Source organism: Ceratotherium simum, chromosome 4, assembly GCF_057802395.1.
Source record: "Ceratotherium simum simum isolate JZ-2026a chromosome 4, ASM5780239v1, whole genome shotgun sequence".
NCBI classification, from domain to species: domain Eukaryota; kingdom Metazoa; phylum Chordata; class Mammalia; order Perissodactyla; family Rhinocerotidae; genus Ceratotherium; species Ceratotherium simum.
In genome coordinates, this window is record NC_141903.1 from 53475658 (window position 1) to 53492549 (window position 16892).

Below are 16892 nucleotides of genomic sequence, written 5' to 3' on the forward strand. Positions count from 1 at the left end.
GTAACAGATGAGCAAAATACTGCTTAATGCTTGTAAATTAGACTGCCTCATAATGGTTTTAGTTTAAGTGAGCTTTTACCTGAAGTTCCTTCCCAGGAATGCCCTTTATTTAACTGGATATTGTATTTTTCTATTTAGTGATGATATGCCTAGCATATGTGGGAAGCATACATTAGGTTATAAAAAAACGATGTCCAATTTTCAATCACCTTCATTCTAAAGCAGGAGTTGGCAAACAATGGCTGAGAGCTAAGAAGGGTTTTTACATTTTTAAAGAGTAGTTAAAAAAAAAGAAAAACAGGAAGGATATGTGACAGAAACAATATGTCGTCCTTAAAGCCTAAAATATTTACTATCTGGCCCTTTCCTGAAAGTTTGCCAATCCCTATTCTAAAGTAAAAATCACATTTTTAAACTGATCATGTTCTCAAGGTTAAAATTAGATTGTTAATTTTCCCACTATGTCTGCCCTGAGTCACAAAACACCAGAATCGAATGTGTCAAATGATTTATTTCTTACTATATATGTACCACAATTTTTCTTAAAAAAAAGATAAGTACAGGAGACAGTATCAGCAAACTTCACATGAGTTATAACCACAATTCTATTAGAATTTGACACAATGGGAGGCTTTTTACTTACAGCCATGCTGAAATAGTCCCAAAATACAATCTATCAATGATTTCCCTTAAAAAAAATGACTCAGAAGAGTCACTAAAATACATAGTCTTTTATAAAATGTTAGTGACTAAAGTAGGATTATCAATGATACTCCAAAAAAGACACTTGTCTAATTATACTGAAGAAGAGAAAAAGTTACATTTCATATTTTAGCCTTGTGTTCAAATTTCTAAATATTTAGTACACATTTTATGAAAAGTTTTATAGTCACATCTTTCCTATTTAATAAATTAATAGCTTGGAAAATAATTTTTGTATGAAAGAAAAGAGAGAAGAAAAAAAGAAAAGAAAAAAAATGAAACAATCTCCAGAGAAGGCGCAGCTTTAGGCTTTTTCCCCCACTTACAAATCCTGATGTGGTTGTTGATGCCGCATGACTGGTATGATTTGTCGAAACTCCTCCACTGGAATCTATTTTACTTAGAACTTCAATTATATTGCCAGTTGATTCTAAAAATAAGAATAATGCTTTTGTTAAAGATGTGACTAAGAAAAGCTACAATGTGTTAGATAATTATTTCTATAACATTCAGCAGGCCTGCTGCAGAACCTTCACCGGCACTCATGAACTGAATGTATGACGTCAGGCTATTACAGGAAAAAATTATGAAAGACTTTGAAATAGACCAAAAGTAACTGGGTGTTTTCAATGGAAAACAAGGCATTGTCCAACGTACTCTTCCCAGGGTATGACTGTAAGGAGGCTCTGAGCTTTGCAATGTCTTTGAGGGATTTTCCAACTCTGCAAAGTGGGTCCTCGTCCACAGACATGCAACTTCTATCTGGTGGAGGGACAACTAATTTCCCTTCTCTCCCCACCATCACCCTCCTCTGGGATAGAACAATGTCAAGATTACCCCCCAGGTTTCTGTACAAGTAATAGCTCTGAAGATAGTACTAAAAATTTTTCCAGAGAAAACCATCATTATGACGAGTGACTTCAGACAGAGTTCGGAAGCTGCGTTCTGGGGTCTAAAAGATTAATAAAGGATACTCACGGAGCAGCCACACATGCCATAAAAGTCCGAAGGCTCTGGGACCTTTCTAACAAACCTCAGAGATATGGGCCTCCTTCTAAACTCAGACAAAAACTAGAACCAAACTAGAGAATGTGAGACGACCAGAGATATGTGCCATTCCTGGTGACACCAGTAGAGAGGCTTCTTGCCTACTAATCCTCCCCTCACCACCCCATTCAGACCACTGCCCAGAGGGGAGGCTATTTAACTGAAGTCACCTTGGTCCAGGCTGAAAGCACTGCACTCAGAGATAGACACCTGAGTTAACTCCTGGCTAAACACTGAGAAAGCTTGGGCCAGTTATTTAGTTTTGCTGGGATTTAGTTCCGTCATCCATAAAATGAGAAGACTGGAATAGGTGCTTGGGAAAGTCTCAATTCTACAGAAAATGTGAGATTACTTTTCTAACTGTACTTCAAATACTATTGGTATCTTTTCATTTATAATTACATAATTCATTTAGTTAGCTTTTTCTTTATATTAGTCTAATACTTTTAAGGCAATATAGTGGAACTTTAACATCAAAGGAAAGTTTTTAATATATTTCTTTGTTTTTCCTTTCACTCATTTTCATTGATAGGTGACTTATTCATAGGCTAAATTTATCTCAAATATCAAACTAGAGAATACAGAAAATGCTACCATTAATGACATAACATTCATGTTATTATCTTATTGAGAAAAAGCATAATGAAAATTTCAGTGAGTGTACCAGCAGGCAGGAAAGTGTCATTAAGAAGAAAAATAAACCAGAATTGTCGTTTTTCAGATACATTCTTCATTCAAACATTGACTATAAAATTACTAACAGGAAAAAAAAATATTTTCCTATAAAATAACTCTGATTCATGATCTTTCCCAGAAAATCCCTTTAAATTTCATATACTATATGTATATGTGAGTTATACTAGAAAAAAATAATGTGACTTTTATTGGTGATCTATTCCTGTGACATATCATAGATGATTCAATAATTCAAAGTAACAAGCATTTACTAAATTCTTTCCATGACTTCAGCACTCTAACACCAAAAACAAAAAAAGTATATAAAACATACAGTCTCTGCCTCCAAAGGAACTTACTATGCAGTTAAGAAATCACATACTTATGAAACAAAAGTAGTGGAAAGCAGTTATGATAAGATGCTCCAGTGGTAAGTGTTCAGCTAAGTAGAGAGATCAGTGTAGCCCAGAATATCTGGGGAGGTTTTGCTGAACAGCTGGGGCTTGAGTTTTTCTGAAGAAGCACTAAGATTAGCAGAGGTGATAAAAGGTGGAAGGGGTATTTTAGAAAGGCAGAGAAACAGTAGCAAAGGCAAAATGCTAAAACAGAGATACAGAGTCAAGATGGCGGCGTAGGCAGACTCTGAACTCACCTCCTCCCGTGGACACAGCCAATTTACAACTACTCGTGGAAAAATTACCCCTGAGACAGAACTGAAAACTGGATAAGAGGAACTCCTGCAACAACGGACAATCCTAACTGGGGTAGAAGAGGCAGAGACTCCCTTCTGGAGAGGAAAAACGCCGCCGTCACAAGCCGCCAGCTTCACGGCCGCCGGGAGCAGCTCACAGGTACGCAGCCTCCCTGGAGGCGCGGGGCCCTGAGCCGGGGAGCGCCCCCGCTGTGGGCATTTTGTGGACCCAGCACAATTGAGACCAGCGGCATAATATCTGACTTTGCCTGCTACTAAAACACTGGGGAGCACCCCCAGAAAACCCGGTTCACAAAGAAACTAAAACTGGCTCTTAAAGGGCCCGCGCATAAACTCACCCGTTCCAGAAAGCATTCTAAAATCACCAGAAAGATGCACAGTGCTTCGGTGACAAGAGACTCACCTAATAGGCCCTGAGTGCATCTCGGTGAGGGGTGAGACCTCTCCAGGGACTGGGACATTGGCGGCGGCCATTGTTGTGGCCTGGTGTGAGCGTGCTGACACAGACGCCATTGGAGTTCTCCCTGAGACCTGCTAGCCCAGGGTCTGCTCCACCCGCTAGAGCACCGATTTAATCCAGCTCAGCCAGGGCAGGCAGCCCACCCTAGAGACTAGCCCCACCCAACAACAAGCCCTCAGGCAACGTGTGGGCCTGCATAGATTGGTGACTGGATTCTCTGCAGCCTGGCAACTGAGCTGACTTGAGCGGGGCAGGGTGTGCACAAGGAGCGGGTGGAGAGTGTGGGGCGGTGGCAGAGTGTGTGGGGCTCCCGCCGTGGAGAGACTGGGTCCACTTGGGGAGGTCGGGGCGCTCACACGGGGCAGGACTGTGTTGACTGTGTGTGTGGACCTGTGGGCGGCAGGGCTTCTCAGCCACAGAAGACTTGTACTTCTCAAAGACCCACATAGGAGGTTTGCTCCACCTTCCAAAACCTGAAACAATTGGGTGCTCCTGTACCTGAGGCCAGCCCCACCCAGCTGCAATCCTCAGAGAGCTGACAAGAGACCTAATAGGCTAGAGGCTTACAGCAATTGTAAGGCCCTGAGCCTAACAACCTGCCACGCTGGGGGCCTACTCACTTAAAAGAAATACTGCAACACAAATGTGGTATTAGAACTTGCAGCCAACTGTGCTGGGGCTCCCCACAGCTGATAAAGAGACTGAAGGGCCCACAACAACTACAAGCAGCTGAGCATTACAACAGCTGGCCAGGAGCATAACTCAGCCTCCCTGGGTGCCTACAGGGAGGGCAAACAGGCCACAGCAGAAGGATACACGTAGCCCACATAGGGGTCACCCCTGGAACATTGACAACTGAGGGAAGCACACTGGAAGCCTCCTAAGCCATCACTTACATAAGGTCACCTATCCAAGAGCAGGAGACGTAGCTGACCTACCTAATACGTAGACACAAGCACAGGGAAAGAGGCAAAATGAAGAGGCAAAAGAATACATTCCAAGTAAGGGAACAGGACAAAACCCTAGAAAAGGAACTTAGTGAAACAGAAATGAGCAACCTACCCGACAGAGAGTTCAAACTAAGAGTGTTAAGGATGCTCACTGATCTGGGGAGAAGAATAGATGGACTCAGTGAGAATGTCAACAAAGAAATGGAAGATATAAAAAAGAAACAATCAGAAATGAAGAATACAATACTGGAAATGAAAAACTCATTAGAGGGACTCAAAAGCAGAGTAGAGGATACAGAAGAACGGATCTGTGAGCTGGAAGAAAGACTAGAAGAAATTACCCAAGGTGAACAGGTAAAAGAGAAAAGAATTAAAAAGAGTGAGGACAGTCTAAGGGACCTCTGGGACAACATCAAGCGCACTAACATCCGTGTTATAGGTGTCCCGGAAGGAGAAGAGCGAGACAAGGGGGCAGAGAATCTATTTCAAGAAATAATAGATGAAAACTTCCCTAACCTAAGGAAGGAAACAGACATCCAGGTACAGGAGGCACAGAGAGCCCCAAACAAGATAAACCCAAAGAGGCCCACACCAAGACACATCATAATCAAAATGTCCAGAATTAAAGATAAAGAGAGAATCCTAAAAGCCGCAAGAGAATGTCAAGTTACATACAAAGGAAACCCCATAAGGCTATCAGCTGACTTCTCAGCAGAAACCTTACAGGCTAGAAGAGAATGGCATGATATATTTAAAGTGCTAAAAGGAAAAAACTTACAGCCAAGAATACTCTACCCAGCAAGGTTATCGTTCAAAATGGAAGGAGAGATCAAAATTTTCCCAGATAAGCAAAAATTAAAGGAGTTTGTCACCAAGAAACCAGTGTTACAAGAAATGTTAAAGGGACTGATTTAAGGGGAAAAGAGAAGACCACAAATAGGAAAAATTATCTATTTCCACGATTAGAACGTAATGGATACAAATGCACAAAAAGAGGTTGGATATGATATCAAAAACATAAAAGGAGGGAGGAGGGTAGTTAAAGAGTACAGCTTTCAGACAGAGGTCAAACTAAAGTGACCATCAATTCTGTATAGAAGAAGTAAGGAACAGAGAAGGACTACTAAAACACTGAGGAAAAAAAAAAAAGTTAAAAATGGCAGTAAGTACATACTTATCAATAGCTACTTTAAACGTCAATGGACTAAATGCTCCAATTAAAAGGCATAGGGTGGCTGACTGGATAAAAAAACAAGACCCATATATATGCTGCATACAAGAGACACACTTCAGACCTAAAGACACTCACAAACTGAAAGTGAAGGGATGGAAAAAGATACTCCACGCAAATGGCAATGAAAAGAAAGCTGGGGTAGCAGTACTCATATCAGACAAAATAGACTTTAAAACAAAAACTGTAAAACGAGACAAAGAAGGGCATTACATAATGATCAAGGGAACAATCCAACAAGAGGATATAACACTTGTAAATATCTACGCACCCAATGTAGGTGCACCTAAATATATAAAGCAATTATTAACAGACATAAAAACAGAAATAGACAGTAACACAATAATAGTAGGGGACTTTAACACTCCACTTACACCAACGGATAGATCATCCAAACAGAAGATCAATAAGGAAACATTGGCCTTAAACGACACACTAGAACAGATGGACCTAGTAGATATATACAGAGCATTCCATCCAAAAACCGAAGAATACACGTTCTTTTCAAATGCACAAAATGCTAAAACAAAGGAAAATCTATTCACTAGACAGAAAAGAGCTAAGCCTAAACAAAAAAGGCTTAAATAAACTTTTTGGGAAATAAAGAAACATCAGGTCAGATAAGAATCATATGGTTAGATAATGGAAGACTTTGAAACCCACCAGATGGAGAGTAGATTCAGCCAGCACAAATGGATAAAGACCTCATACCATCCCCCAACCACACATACACCAGAAAAACAGGATTGTAAAAAAAACGGACAGTGGAAGTGACATACATATCTTAAACTTGAAGAGTTCTAATACCTACTAGAGCAGAAAATGTGCTCTAGATGATTCAAGTGTCTAAGTCACCGCAGTTAAAGTAGACAATTCCCTAAAAAAAGAGAATGCTTTGTTGCCCCTGGTTCCCCAACCAGGACTGAACTGACTTGGGACTCTTTACCTTGAAGTGTCTGAGGCTTGCTGGCATTATCAAAGTCACAGATCTTCTTCCAGTTAGCCTTTACTGCCTCAGGAGTCATTGGCTGATTCCTCTGTCTTACAATGGCTCCAAGGGTCCGCTCCCAGCGTACTGGTTATAGAAACAAAACTAAGACACTGAGCACACAGTTGAAGAAGGAGACAGAAAGTAAAATTCATAAGAGCCCCTGGAATTTTTTTCAACTTCAAGAAAAAAGGAATTCAGAAAAAAGATTCTATCTTCTAAAGAGTTTTACTATAACCCTTAAAATGCATTTTTCCTAAAATAACAAACCCATTAGGATAATGTCATTTTTTTTTTAAATATTTGAAGCTAAGGCACAAATTTCTCCCCTATGCCAGACACTACTAAAGATAGAATGAAATGCTGAATCAGAAAAAAATTATAAATAACCCTACCACAAGACTGACTTCATGACCACAGATCACTCAGGGAATAAACCTCAAGATAACAGAATGGAGCTTTGTTAGATGGCAAACTAAGGATTAGTGGTGATCACAAGTCAAAGACTGCAGATAACCAAATTAATATATCAGATAGCCCCAAATAATTATCCCTCTTCCCCCTCTCGCTTGTCTTCCTTTCCACAGGAAGTCAACTAGAATGTGCAGATTCACAAAAATCATTATTGCTGCTTAAGTTCCACGAGAATTTTTAACACTGTTTTCTTTTTAAAAAGCCCAAGGAATAAATAACCACTAGTAACCTTTATTTAAACATAATGGTCAGATTTTGATGATTATTAAATTGAATTTTGTCTTGGGGAACGGCAGAAATGCCTGCTTCTCGAGCTTTCCTATTTATAAAGTCCCAGATACAGCTTTTATTGCAACAATAGATCTTCCTTTCTTAAATGGATGTCATAAGACACTTAAAAATGCTTGATTAATATAAGTTACTTTAATAACTGGAGACAACAGTCATTAATGATGAAAATACTGATACTCTACAATATGTTGTAACAATGCCCTCCCATAATGTCAAGCTTTTAAATAATTCAATTAATTTTGATAGCAGCAGCCAAATGAAAATCCAAATTGGGATACTGGAATTTTCACAAATTTTTTTAAATGCCATAAAACGATTATCCGATTTGGTGCTCACAAGGTTTGAGACCTGGGGTAAGAGAAGGTTGAAGCCAAATGAATTTACTACTGAGCTGAAGGGGAATAACTTCCATTGATCAGTTGCAATTTCTGTCCCAGAAAGTTATTCAACGTAATTCCTCGCTGTCTCCTACTGATGTCGCATGCTCCAAAGAAGAAAAGAATCAAAGAAGAAAAAGGGAGAACTTGCCTGCTGTGCCATCTAGGAAAGGGCTCTTCCCATCTTTTCAAAAACAGCCCTTCCTCCCACTCACTTCTCTGCTGAAACAGCAAGAACAAGCATGTGGGATGCCAGAGACACAGGAGGACAAACATCAATATAAAGAGAGACCGCTGTCTGAAGGAATAGCAGTTCTGAACAAGACAGGACAAGTCCTGAAGAAGGACAGCCGACAGGAAGAAAATTGAAGAGATTCTTGAAAATGCCACAGGCCTGCAGGACAACTGCCATGTTTTATTATACCTGTTGGCATGACAATGTTTGAGTTTGAACAGGCGTGCACTAGACCCAACGGTTAGGCATTTGAGAAGATCTTTACCCAGCTCTATTTGGATATGCAGATTTAAAGATACGCAAATAATGTATGGCAAACCAAAAACTGAAAGAGACTTACATTTTCCAATCCATCCCGCTCCGACCTACCAAAAAGAAGGGAAAAAAGTTATACCATCTAATGTGAAATCACTGACAGAATTTTTAAAATTAAAAAAAACAGGCAGCTATCTTACTAAGAGTATCAGAATGCTAGATGACAATGGATGAAAATAATACAGCTCTACAGAAGTCCACTGGCCCCCAGGACTTTGCACTGTTCGCGTTATCAAGAGTAGAAATATAAAGTAGCACAACGGGGCCGGCCCTGTGGCTTGGCGGTTGGGTGCGCGCACTCTGCTGCTGGCGGCCCGGGTTCGGAACCCCGGGCGCGCACCACTTCTCCGGCCATGCTGAGGCCACGTCCCACATACAGCAACTAGAAAGATGTGCAGCTATGACATACAACTATCTACTGGGGCTTTGGGGGGAAAAAATAAATAAATAAAATCTTTAAAGTAGCACAACGTAGTAGAAAGGCATGACTCTGATGTCAGAAACCAAGGTTTGATACCAGTTCTTCTACTGACTAGCTATGTGACCCTGGTCAAATTATTTGACTTCCCTAAATCCAAATTTCCCCTTATGTAAAATAAGGATAATAATACACTCTTCATGAAGTAAACCATGAAGATTAAACAATATAAATAGTAAAACTGCCCAGCACATCAGAGGTTCGAAATACATGGCCCTCTAGAAAGACCTAGTGAATAAAAAAATAAAAAGCAAAGAAAAATAAAACCAGGATTTGACTTAATAAGCTACACACAGCCATTTTAACAAAGCATCTTTATATAGCGATAAGGCAAATGACCAAATATATTAACTGCCATGCAGAAAGATAAATTTTTTTCTAGAGGTCATTCAAGGAAATCCTCAGAAGAAAATGTCAGATATAAAGAAATGTCTGATGTTTGTCATATCTTCAAACACCACAACTACAATGTGCCAGAACCTATCACAAGCATTCCACATGCATATGACTGAAGAATGTTATCAGTAGACAGCACACCTCTTAGTGCTCAAGGGTGAGTTTTAATGACTTTTTGCCTTATATTAATATGTCTGCACCTTTTATAACAGACCAATCAGCCTTGATGCTCTCAGAGTAGATAAACCAGCAGTGGTTTTGATAACAGGCGAGAGAGATATCCTCTTTCATCCTATTTTGGGAGTGAAGCAACAAGTTGCAAGCTCTTCTCAGGTGCTAGAAAAAACAGCTCCACTGACCCGAAGAATCTATATCTGCCACACTAGATATCTCTCAGAACTTCGCAAAGTGGCAACTTACTTTCGAGCTTTAAGTCTGGATATTACACACATCTCTTACTATGTTGTATCAATCACGCATACCAAATGTTCCTCACTAAAAATGTTCACAATATAGTAAAATAAAACAACAACATATAAAACCTCATCTACAGCATGATCCTAATTGTCTGTGTATGTTTGGATGTATGTATAAAATGCATTTCTAAAAAAGGACTATTTGTGCAAAAGGCACATCTTAAAAAAAATCAATAAAAATATTAATTGGGGGTGACTTTTATTTTCTTGTATATAGTTTCCTGTACATTTGAAGTTTTCTAGAAAAAGCATATATTATTTTTGTTCAAAGAATTAATAATAAATGTAATTGTAAAAGATAAAAAGTTTAAAAAATTCCTTAATGAGATAAAAACAGGCAGGCCAAATTCTGACTTCCAGATGGCTTGATATTATTCAATTTTCCTCTTCTGTAAAGTTAGAGTTATAAAGTTCTTTCCACCTCTAATTTTCCACAACCCACATTCAATGGCTGTGATTAAGAAAGTGGAGGCACATACCTCTACCTAGACATGTGCAGACTGTTTTTTCTTTACTTATCAGCTTTTTATTCAAATGAATCAGTCTAACATATCATTCACTTCAAACTGAGTCAAGTTATTTTGCTATCAAAAAATATTTTTGGATAGTATTCCTCACACAACAGGTTCATTATTACTACAGAGAATCAAATAAAGGTGGGAGGCAAATCTAAAATATAACAGTTCATACTAGAAAAGAAATAAGAGCAAACTCAAATGAGGAATCAAAAATGTATAAACTGACATGAAGAGATCTAAAAGGAATTTGAATATGGAGTGAAAACTGGATCTCACTGGATGGCGGGATTATGTGTGGTTTTAATTTTCACAAGCAACATTTAAAGCTCTGCAACAAGGAAAAACAGAAAAATTTATTTTTAAAGTTAAGATAAATAATAAGTTGTGTTTACTGATCTATCTATCATGCCCAGACTAAATTCCTGCTATACTGATATAATAGTTAAAACTGAAGGGTGACTGCTATGTACTAGGTCCTATGCTAAGAGTTTAAAAATATGATTTCTAGTTGTTACAACAAAACCCCAAGAAAACTACAGCTCAGGGAGGTTAACTTGTAGAATATTCCAGCAAGCCAGCAATTACCAGAACAAGAATTCAAAACCTGGCCTGGCTGACTCTAAACACTAAGCTCTATCCTTCCACTTTACCACTCAGCTTCTCTAACCAAATGAGACTAAACACAGCAAACCAGCTACATTTTCATTTGATAAGAATATTAGAAATGAAGAACTAAGGAAAAACAGAATTTATGAAGTTACTGTTACGTTCTCAAAAAAGGACACTGGTCAACACTTTTTCCTTAATTGTAACATACACATAATATTAAAACATATACTAGTGATGTCAACTGATGTAGATTTTCACAAATGTGAGCAACCGGAAAATACTAATTTTTAAATCTTTTTTTTTTATATTTAATTACACAAATATTGCTTTGGGAGAGAGAAGGAAGGTGCAGAATACCTCAAACAAGCCACCATTTTCCTCACAACTCTCATGGCAAAGCCAAAGGACCAGGGGTGCCACGTAATCCGGCCTCAGAGCTTCCACAAGATCTGAAATAAATACAAAAAAAAGTTTATCTAAAAAATCATCTTACTTTCTGAAAATTCCTTATTTATAAAATTATAGGTAATTTAGAGACTTTTTAAATAAATAGGAACAAAATTAGATATACATAATTAGTCTAACATACAAAGCTTTTGGAAGAACTTTTTCATCCCAATGGAGACATTCCTGAAGCTCTCTCATGCTTCTAACATTGAAGGTATCAGACATACCTTTCCAAAATGGGTAATATACTATTCAGAAGAAAATAAGTTAGAGCTGCCTAGGCAAAGACTGGTCAGCAAAGCTATACATAATACGAGGAACTTAGGAACATTCATTCCCAAAACTATTTTGCTCTCCCAGGTATTTAACCAGAAGCTAGAAAACTACAAAACAGCCTTGACAATTGTAATAGCAGTAAGATAATGACGTGAAATGGACCTTGCAACCATTACTGACGAGCAACAAAGTGTAAGAAATATTTTCCCACTGCATACTTTCTGTGAGCAACTCAACAGAGCAGAAAGGTACTACACGACAAGTATGAAGACCTGGATTTTACTGCTGGCCCTGTCATGTAGGCAACTTAGGACTTTGAGTACATCACTCAACTCCCCTGGACCTGTGTCTTCATCAGTAAGAAGGTAATTAAAATGCTTCCCCTGATTATTGCACCAAGTTGTTCCAAGGCTCAAAGTTGATCCAATTTGTCAATATACCTTAAAATCTTCAAAGAATCAAATAAATGAAAATTTTAATTGTGAAATGACAAAATATAATTTTATATTAATATGCTAAAGTAATGAAGGTGACATTTACAGTCTCTGTAAATTAAAGAGCAGCTCCAAAAACTTTCACTTCATAGCCTCTAAAACCTCTCAAGTATGCAAAAAGTCCAATGGCACACTGTTCTCCATTCTCTAGTATATGCATGAAGAGAAAACCAAAGGTAGACTCCAACTATCTCAAATTACATGATAAAACAAATTCTTAACCTATAAACCATTCATCTCAATACAAAACATTTCTCTAATGTCCCTTATACTTCAACTGACAAAATGAATGTTAAAGGATATTTACACAGAAATTCAGATGTTTGAGTTGACGAATTTTATACTGAATGCAACAATAAACACATCTAGGAAATCCAACTGAGCATCTATTTTCTTAGGTGAGAAAAAAGAAGAAAAGAACATAAGCCATATAGGAAAAATACTTCTGCTTGCATCTTATTTCACATATTGTCACTAATGATGTATGTAAATAGTCTTGCTTTCCAGTTCTCAAAACACATTCCCAAACTCCTAGATTAGCATCTTATTAAAGTCAATTTTATGACCAAAAAACAAGGCTCAAGAGGGTAAGTGAAATTCGTGAGAAGTCTCATAGCTAATAAGATATAAAGTTATATGAAATCAAAAGTAGACCTTAAGATTATTTACTCAATCCAGTTCTTTTCCACAATACTAGACGATAGGATTTCTGGCATTATAGTGAGCAAAGTACTCTGAAGAACCCTTCTGTTGCTAGAAATCAGATTTTTGAAGCATTACTGAGACACAGAAAGTATCCCTAAACCAAAAAGAAATAGGGAAAAGAGTCCTTAGCTCTGCACTGCAGGGAAGGCAGGGTTTCCCTGAAAACATACATCAATAATAACACTAATATGTTGGACACTCAGAGGTAGGCCACATCAAGATGGTGTCCTGAGGCTAAACTGTTATACACTGAACCTCAACTGTCAAGGAAAATGGAAGTAGTCCAAGGCTGAATGTGTCTCCTGTTTACCAGCAGTAGCAAAGACAATCCTCTCTGAAGAAAACATTGCCAATTTAAAACACAGAACAAACACAGATTAAGATCAGGCAAAGAGTTCATGAGTAAAAATTACCAAGAATACATGAAGGAAAGCCACCATGAGTAAAAGTCAAAAGAAAGAACAGATTTAAACGATGATGAGATAGAGATGTTGAAATTTAAAATATATCATATACAAAACCTAATTATGATTCAGAAAATAAAGAATACAATCACAATGGTAAGTGAGCACTAAGAAACTGGCAGGAACAAATAGGCAGAGTAGATTTGGCAGAGGGGGAAGGGAAGAATTATTAAAAACAAAAAAATTCAAAAGATATGTTAAACAGCAGATTAGACATAGATGAAGAGTGAATTAGTGAAGTGGATGACATATTTGATGAAATTACTCAGAAATCAATATAAGAGAAAAAGACATAGAAATATGAAAGAGAAGTTGAGGGAAATAGAGGACAGAAGTAGGTATAACATACATCTAATTGACATCTAGAAAGAAAGAAGAAAGAGAGTGGAGGAGTAAAGCTTCAAAAGATAAAAGCTCAAATTTTTCCAGAACTTATAAAACTAAACAAAAATGTAAACCATGAGTCCACAGATCAAGAAACTACAATGTAAGCTAGACACCTAAGAAGAAATCTATACCCAGATACATCAATGAAAGACTAGAACACAAAAAATGAAGAGACAATCTTAAAAGCACCAGAGAGAAGAACAAATCATCTACAAAAAAATGACAATTCAACAACAATGGAAACCAGAAGGAGTGGAATGGCTTTATCAAAATGTCAAGGGAAAATAACTATCATCCTAGAACTGTGATCCCAGAAAAACTGTCGTACAAGAATGAAAGTGAAATAAATACATTTAAAATAAATAAAACTGAGAGAATATACAAAAGACTAACACTAAAGTAACTCCTAAAGGATGTATTCTAGAGAGATGGAAAATGACCTCAAAAGGATGGTCAAAGACATAAGAAGGAAAGTGAGTTTAAAAATGATAAACATGTATACAAATCCAAACAAATGTTTTCCATACAAAATAATAACTATAATGATAATATCTAATTTACAGAAGTAAAAAAAAAAAGAAAAGAAAACTATAATAATGGAAAGCAATAACACATAAGTCATAAGGTAGAAGGCAGGGTTAAAGTGTTCTTAGATCATTATATTGTTCAAAATAGGAGTTAAAATATTATTTAAGTTAACCATAAAAAGCACAGAAATAGAGTATGTACATTTTAACAGAAAAGAGCAAATAAATGAAATTTTAAAACAATCTCCAGTAATCAAAATACAAGAAACAAGAGATGTATAGAAAAAGTAGTATTAACAGACATCATAATCCAAATATATCAATGATACAATAAATGTAAACTAAACTTATCAGTTAAAAAAGAGTTTGTCAGATTTGATTTTTTTTAATACTCACATACACAGTTTACAAAAGAAACACAATGGAAAGAGTGAAAGTAAAAATATAAAAAAGAAAAAGGAAAGAAATACCAGGAAAATACCTATCCACAAAAAATCACCTATTTTAACATTAGACAAAATAGACATTTTAAAAAAATTAGGGACAGTAAAGGTCATAACACAAAAATAAATGATTCAATTAACAAGATTCTAAACATACATAATCAATAAAATAGCCTCAAAAATTGATAGAAATACAGGAGGAAACTAGTATTTATTTATACATCATTTCCAAAGCATGAGATTCAATACATCTTTCTTAATAATTGAAAAGTTGAGCCAATAAAAGCCAATAAATATATAGAATATTTCAAAAATATAATTATCATGTTTGCTATGCTATAAAGAGCTCTGCTACCACCATCTAGAAGATATACTTTCCTCTCAAGAATACAATGAACATTCACAAAAACTAATCATATACTAGCCTATTCAGAATATCTCAACAAATTCCAAATAATCAGTATCACAAAGATCCTGTTTTCTGACCACACAGCAATTAAGTTTAAAGCCAAGAACAAGAAAATTAATAATTAAATACCCATATATTCAAAAATTTAAAGTATGCTTGCCACATATATATATTTGCAAAATATATTTGCAAACATGTCTGACAAAATATTATCAGAATATAAGAATTCCGGGCCGGCCCTGTGGCTTAGTGGTTAAGTGCTCACGCTCCGCTGCTGGCGGCCCGGGTTCGGATCCCGGGTGCGCACCGACCCACTGCTTCTCCGGCCATGCTGAGGCCGTGTCCCACATACAGCAACTAGGAGGGTGTGCAGCGATGACATACAACTATCTACTGGGGCTTTGGGGGAAAAATGAATAAAAAAATAAAATTATAAAAAAAAAAAAAAAGAATATAAGAATTCCTACATATTAATGAGAAAAGACAGCAATTTAATAGCAAAATGGCCCAAAAAACAGGTCCTAGCACTTCACAGAAGAGCAACATGTCTGGTCAATAAGCAAGCTATATAAATAGATGCATTAAGCCATTAGTATTCAGGGAAATGGAAATTAATATCACAATGAGATACCTTTTTATACTCACTTGATTGGCATATATTGACAATGCCAAGTTTTAGGAAGGACCAGGGTATAGGAAAGGATTAACTCAGCAGGCCTGGGTTACTCAAACTCTGCACAGTCCCGAGAGGTCTGTCTTCAGGACTGGCCCTTGGCCAGCTCCTGGGAGATGAGCTCTGAGCCTTGGAACATTCTGCCCAATAAGAGTGTTTTTGTATGCCTGCGTCCTTGGGCTATGCAGAACCAGTTTGATCAGATAGTTTATGCCAACAATGTGATTTATGATGAAACTTGTCTTTGCTCTGAGGGGCTGGAGTCTGAGTAGCTGAGGTCAGTCACACAGGGGCTGCATGCTTACATGACTGACCTCCAATAAAAAGGTTGGACACCAAGGCTCAGGTGAGCTTCCCTGGTTGGCAACACTTGACACATTTTGTCACAAATCACTGCTGGGAGAATTAAGTGCATCCAAGATACCTAGAAGTTTGCACCTGGTTTCTCCTGAATTTCATCCAATGTGCCTTTCCCCTTTACAGATTTTAATCTGTATCTTTTCAAGTAAAAACAATAACTGTGAGTATAACAGCTTCATCCGAGTTCTGTGAGTCCTTCTGGAGAATCATTGAGTCCAAGGGTGATCTTGGAGACCCCCAACCCAACCAGTGATCTGTGAGAACTCTGCAACTCTGTGGATGTTAAATTGGCTTAACCCATTTGAAAATAATTTAGCATTATCTTAAGTTTAGCATTTGTATATTCTATGACTTAGCAATTTTACTTCTAAGTACACATCCTAGAAAAATTCTAGTTCATGTGACCCTGGACCCACGAACAAGAACGGCAACACAGTTCAAAAGAGCAAATAAACTGGAAACAAACCTAGATGTCCATTAATAAGAATAAAATAAATTTGCATAATGGACTACTATACTACAGCAAAAATGAATGAACTACAGCTATACATAACTTAATCTTAGAAATCTAACACTACATGGAAAAAACAAAGAGCAATTCCCAAAAGAAAAATGAAGTATATTACAATTACATGAGAATCAAAAACAAGCAAACCAAAGGATAAAGTGTTCAGCCATGTATTTGTTATTTTTTTTAAAAAAGGTTAAGCAAATGAAAACCAAACATTTTCTTTAAGTGATTACCTCTTGTGGGAAGCAGGGGGGTTGGGATG

General features: G+C 37.2%; 1 protein-coding gene across 1 annotated transcript in view; it reads right to left on the reverse strand.

Annotated features, from left to right (window-relative positions):
• HSD17B4 (hydroxysteroid 17-beta dehydrogenase 4) overlaps positions 1 to 16892 on the reverse strand; it is a 92461-nt gene that overhangs the window by 47267 nt on the left and 28302 nt on the right. The window contains exons 9-12 of the mRNA XM_087429902.1: positions 11292 to 11383; positions 8483 to 8507; positions 6724 to 6852; positions 1029 to 1132 (exon numbers count right to left, since the gene is read on the reverse strand). Of these exons, the coding sequence (XP_087286028.1) occupies positions 1029 to 1132; positions 6724 to 6852; positions 8483 to 8507; positions 11292 to 11383 (350 nt within the window). The remainder of the gene's footprint in view (positions 1 to 1028; positions 1133 to 6723; positions 6853 to 8482; positions 8508 to 11291; positions 11384 to 16892) is intronic.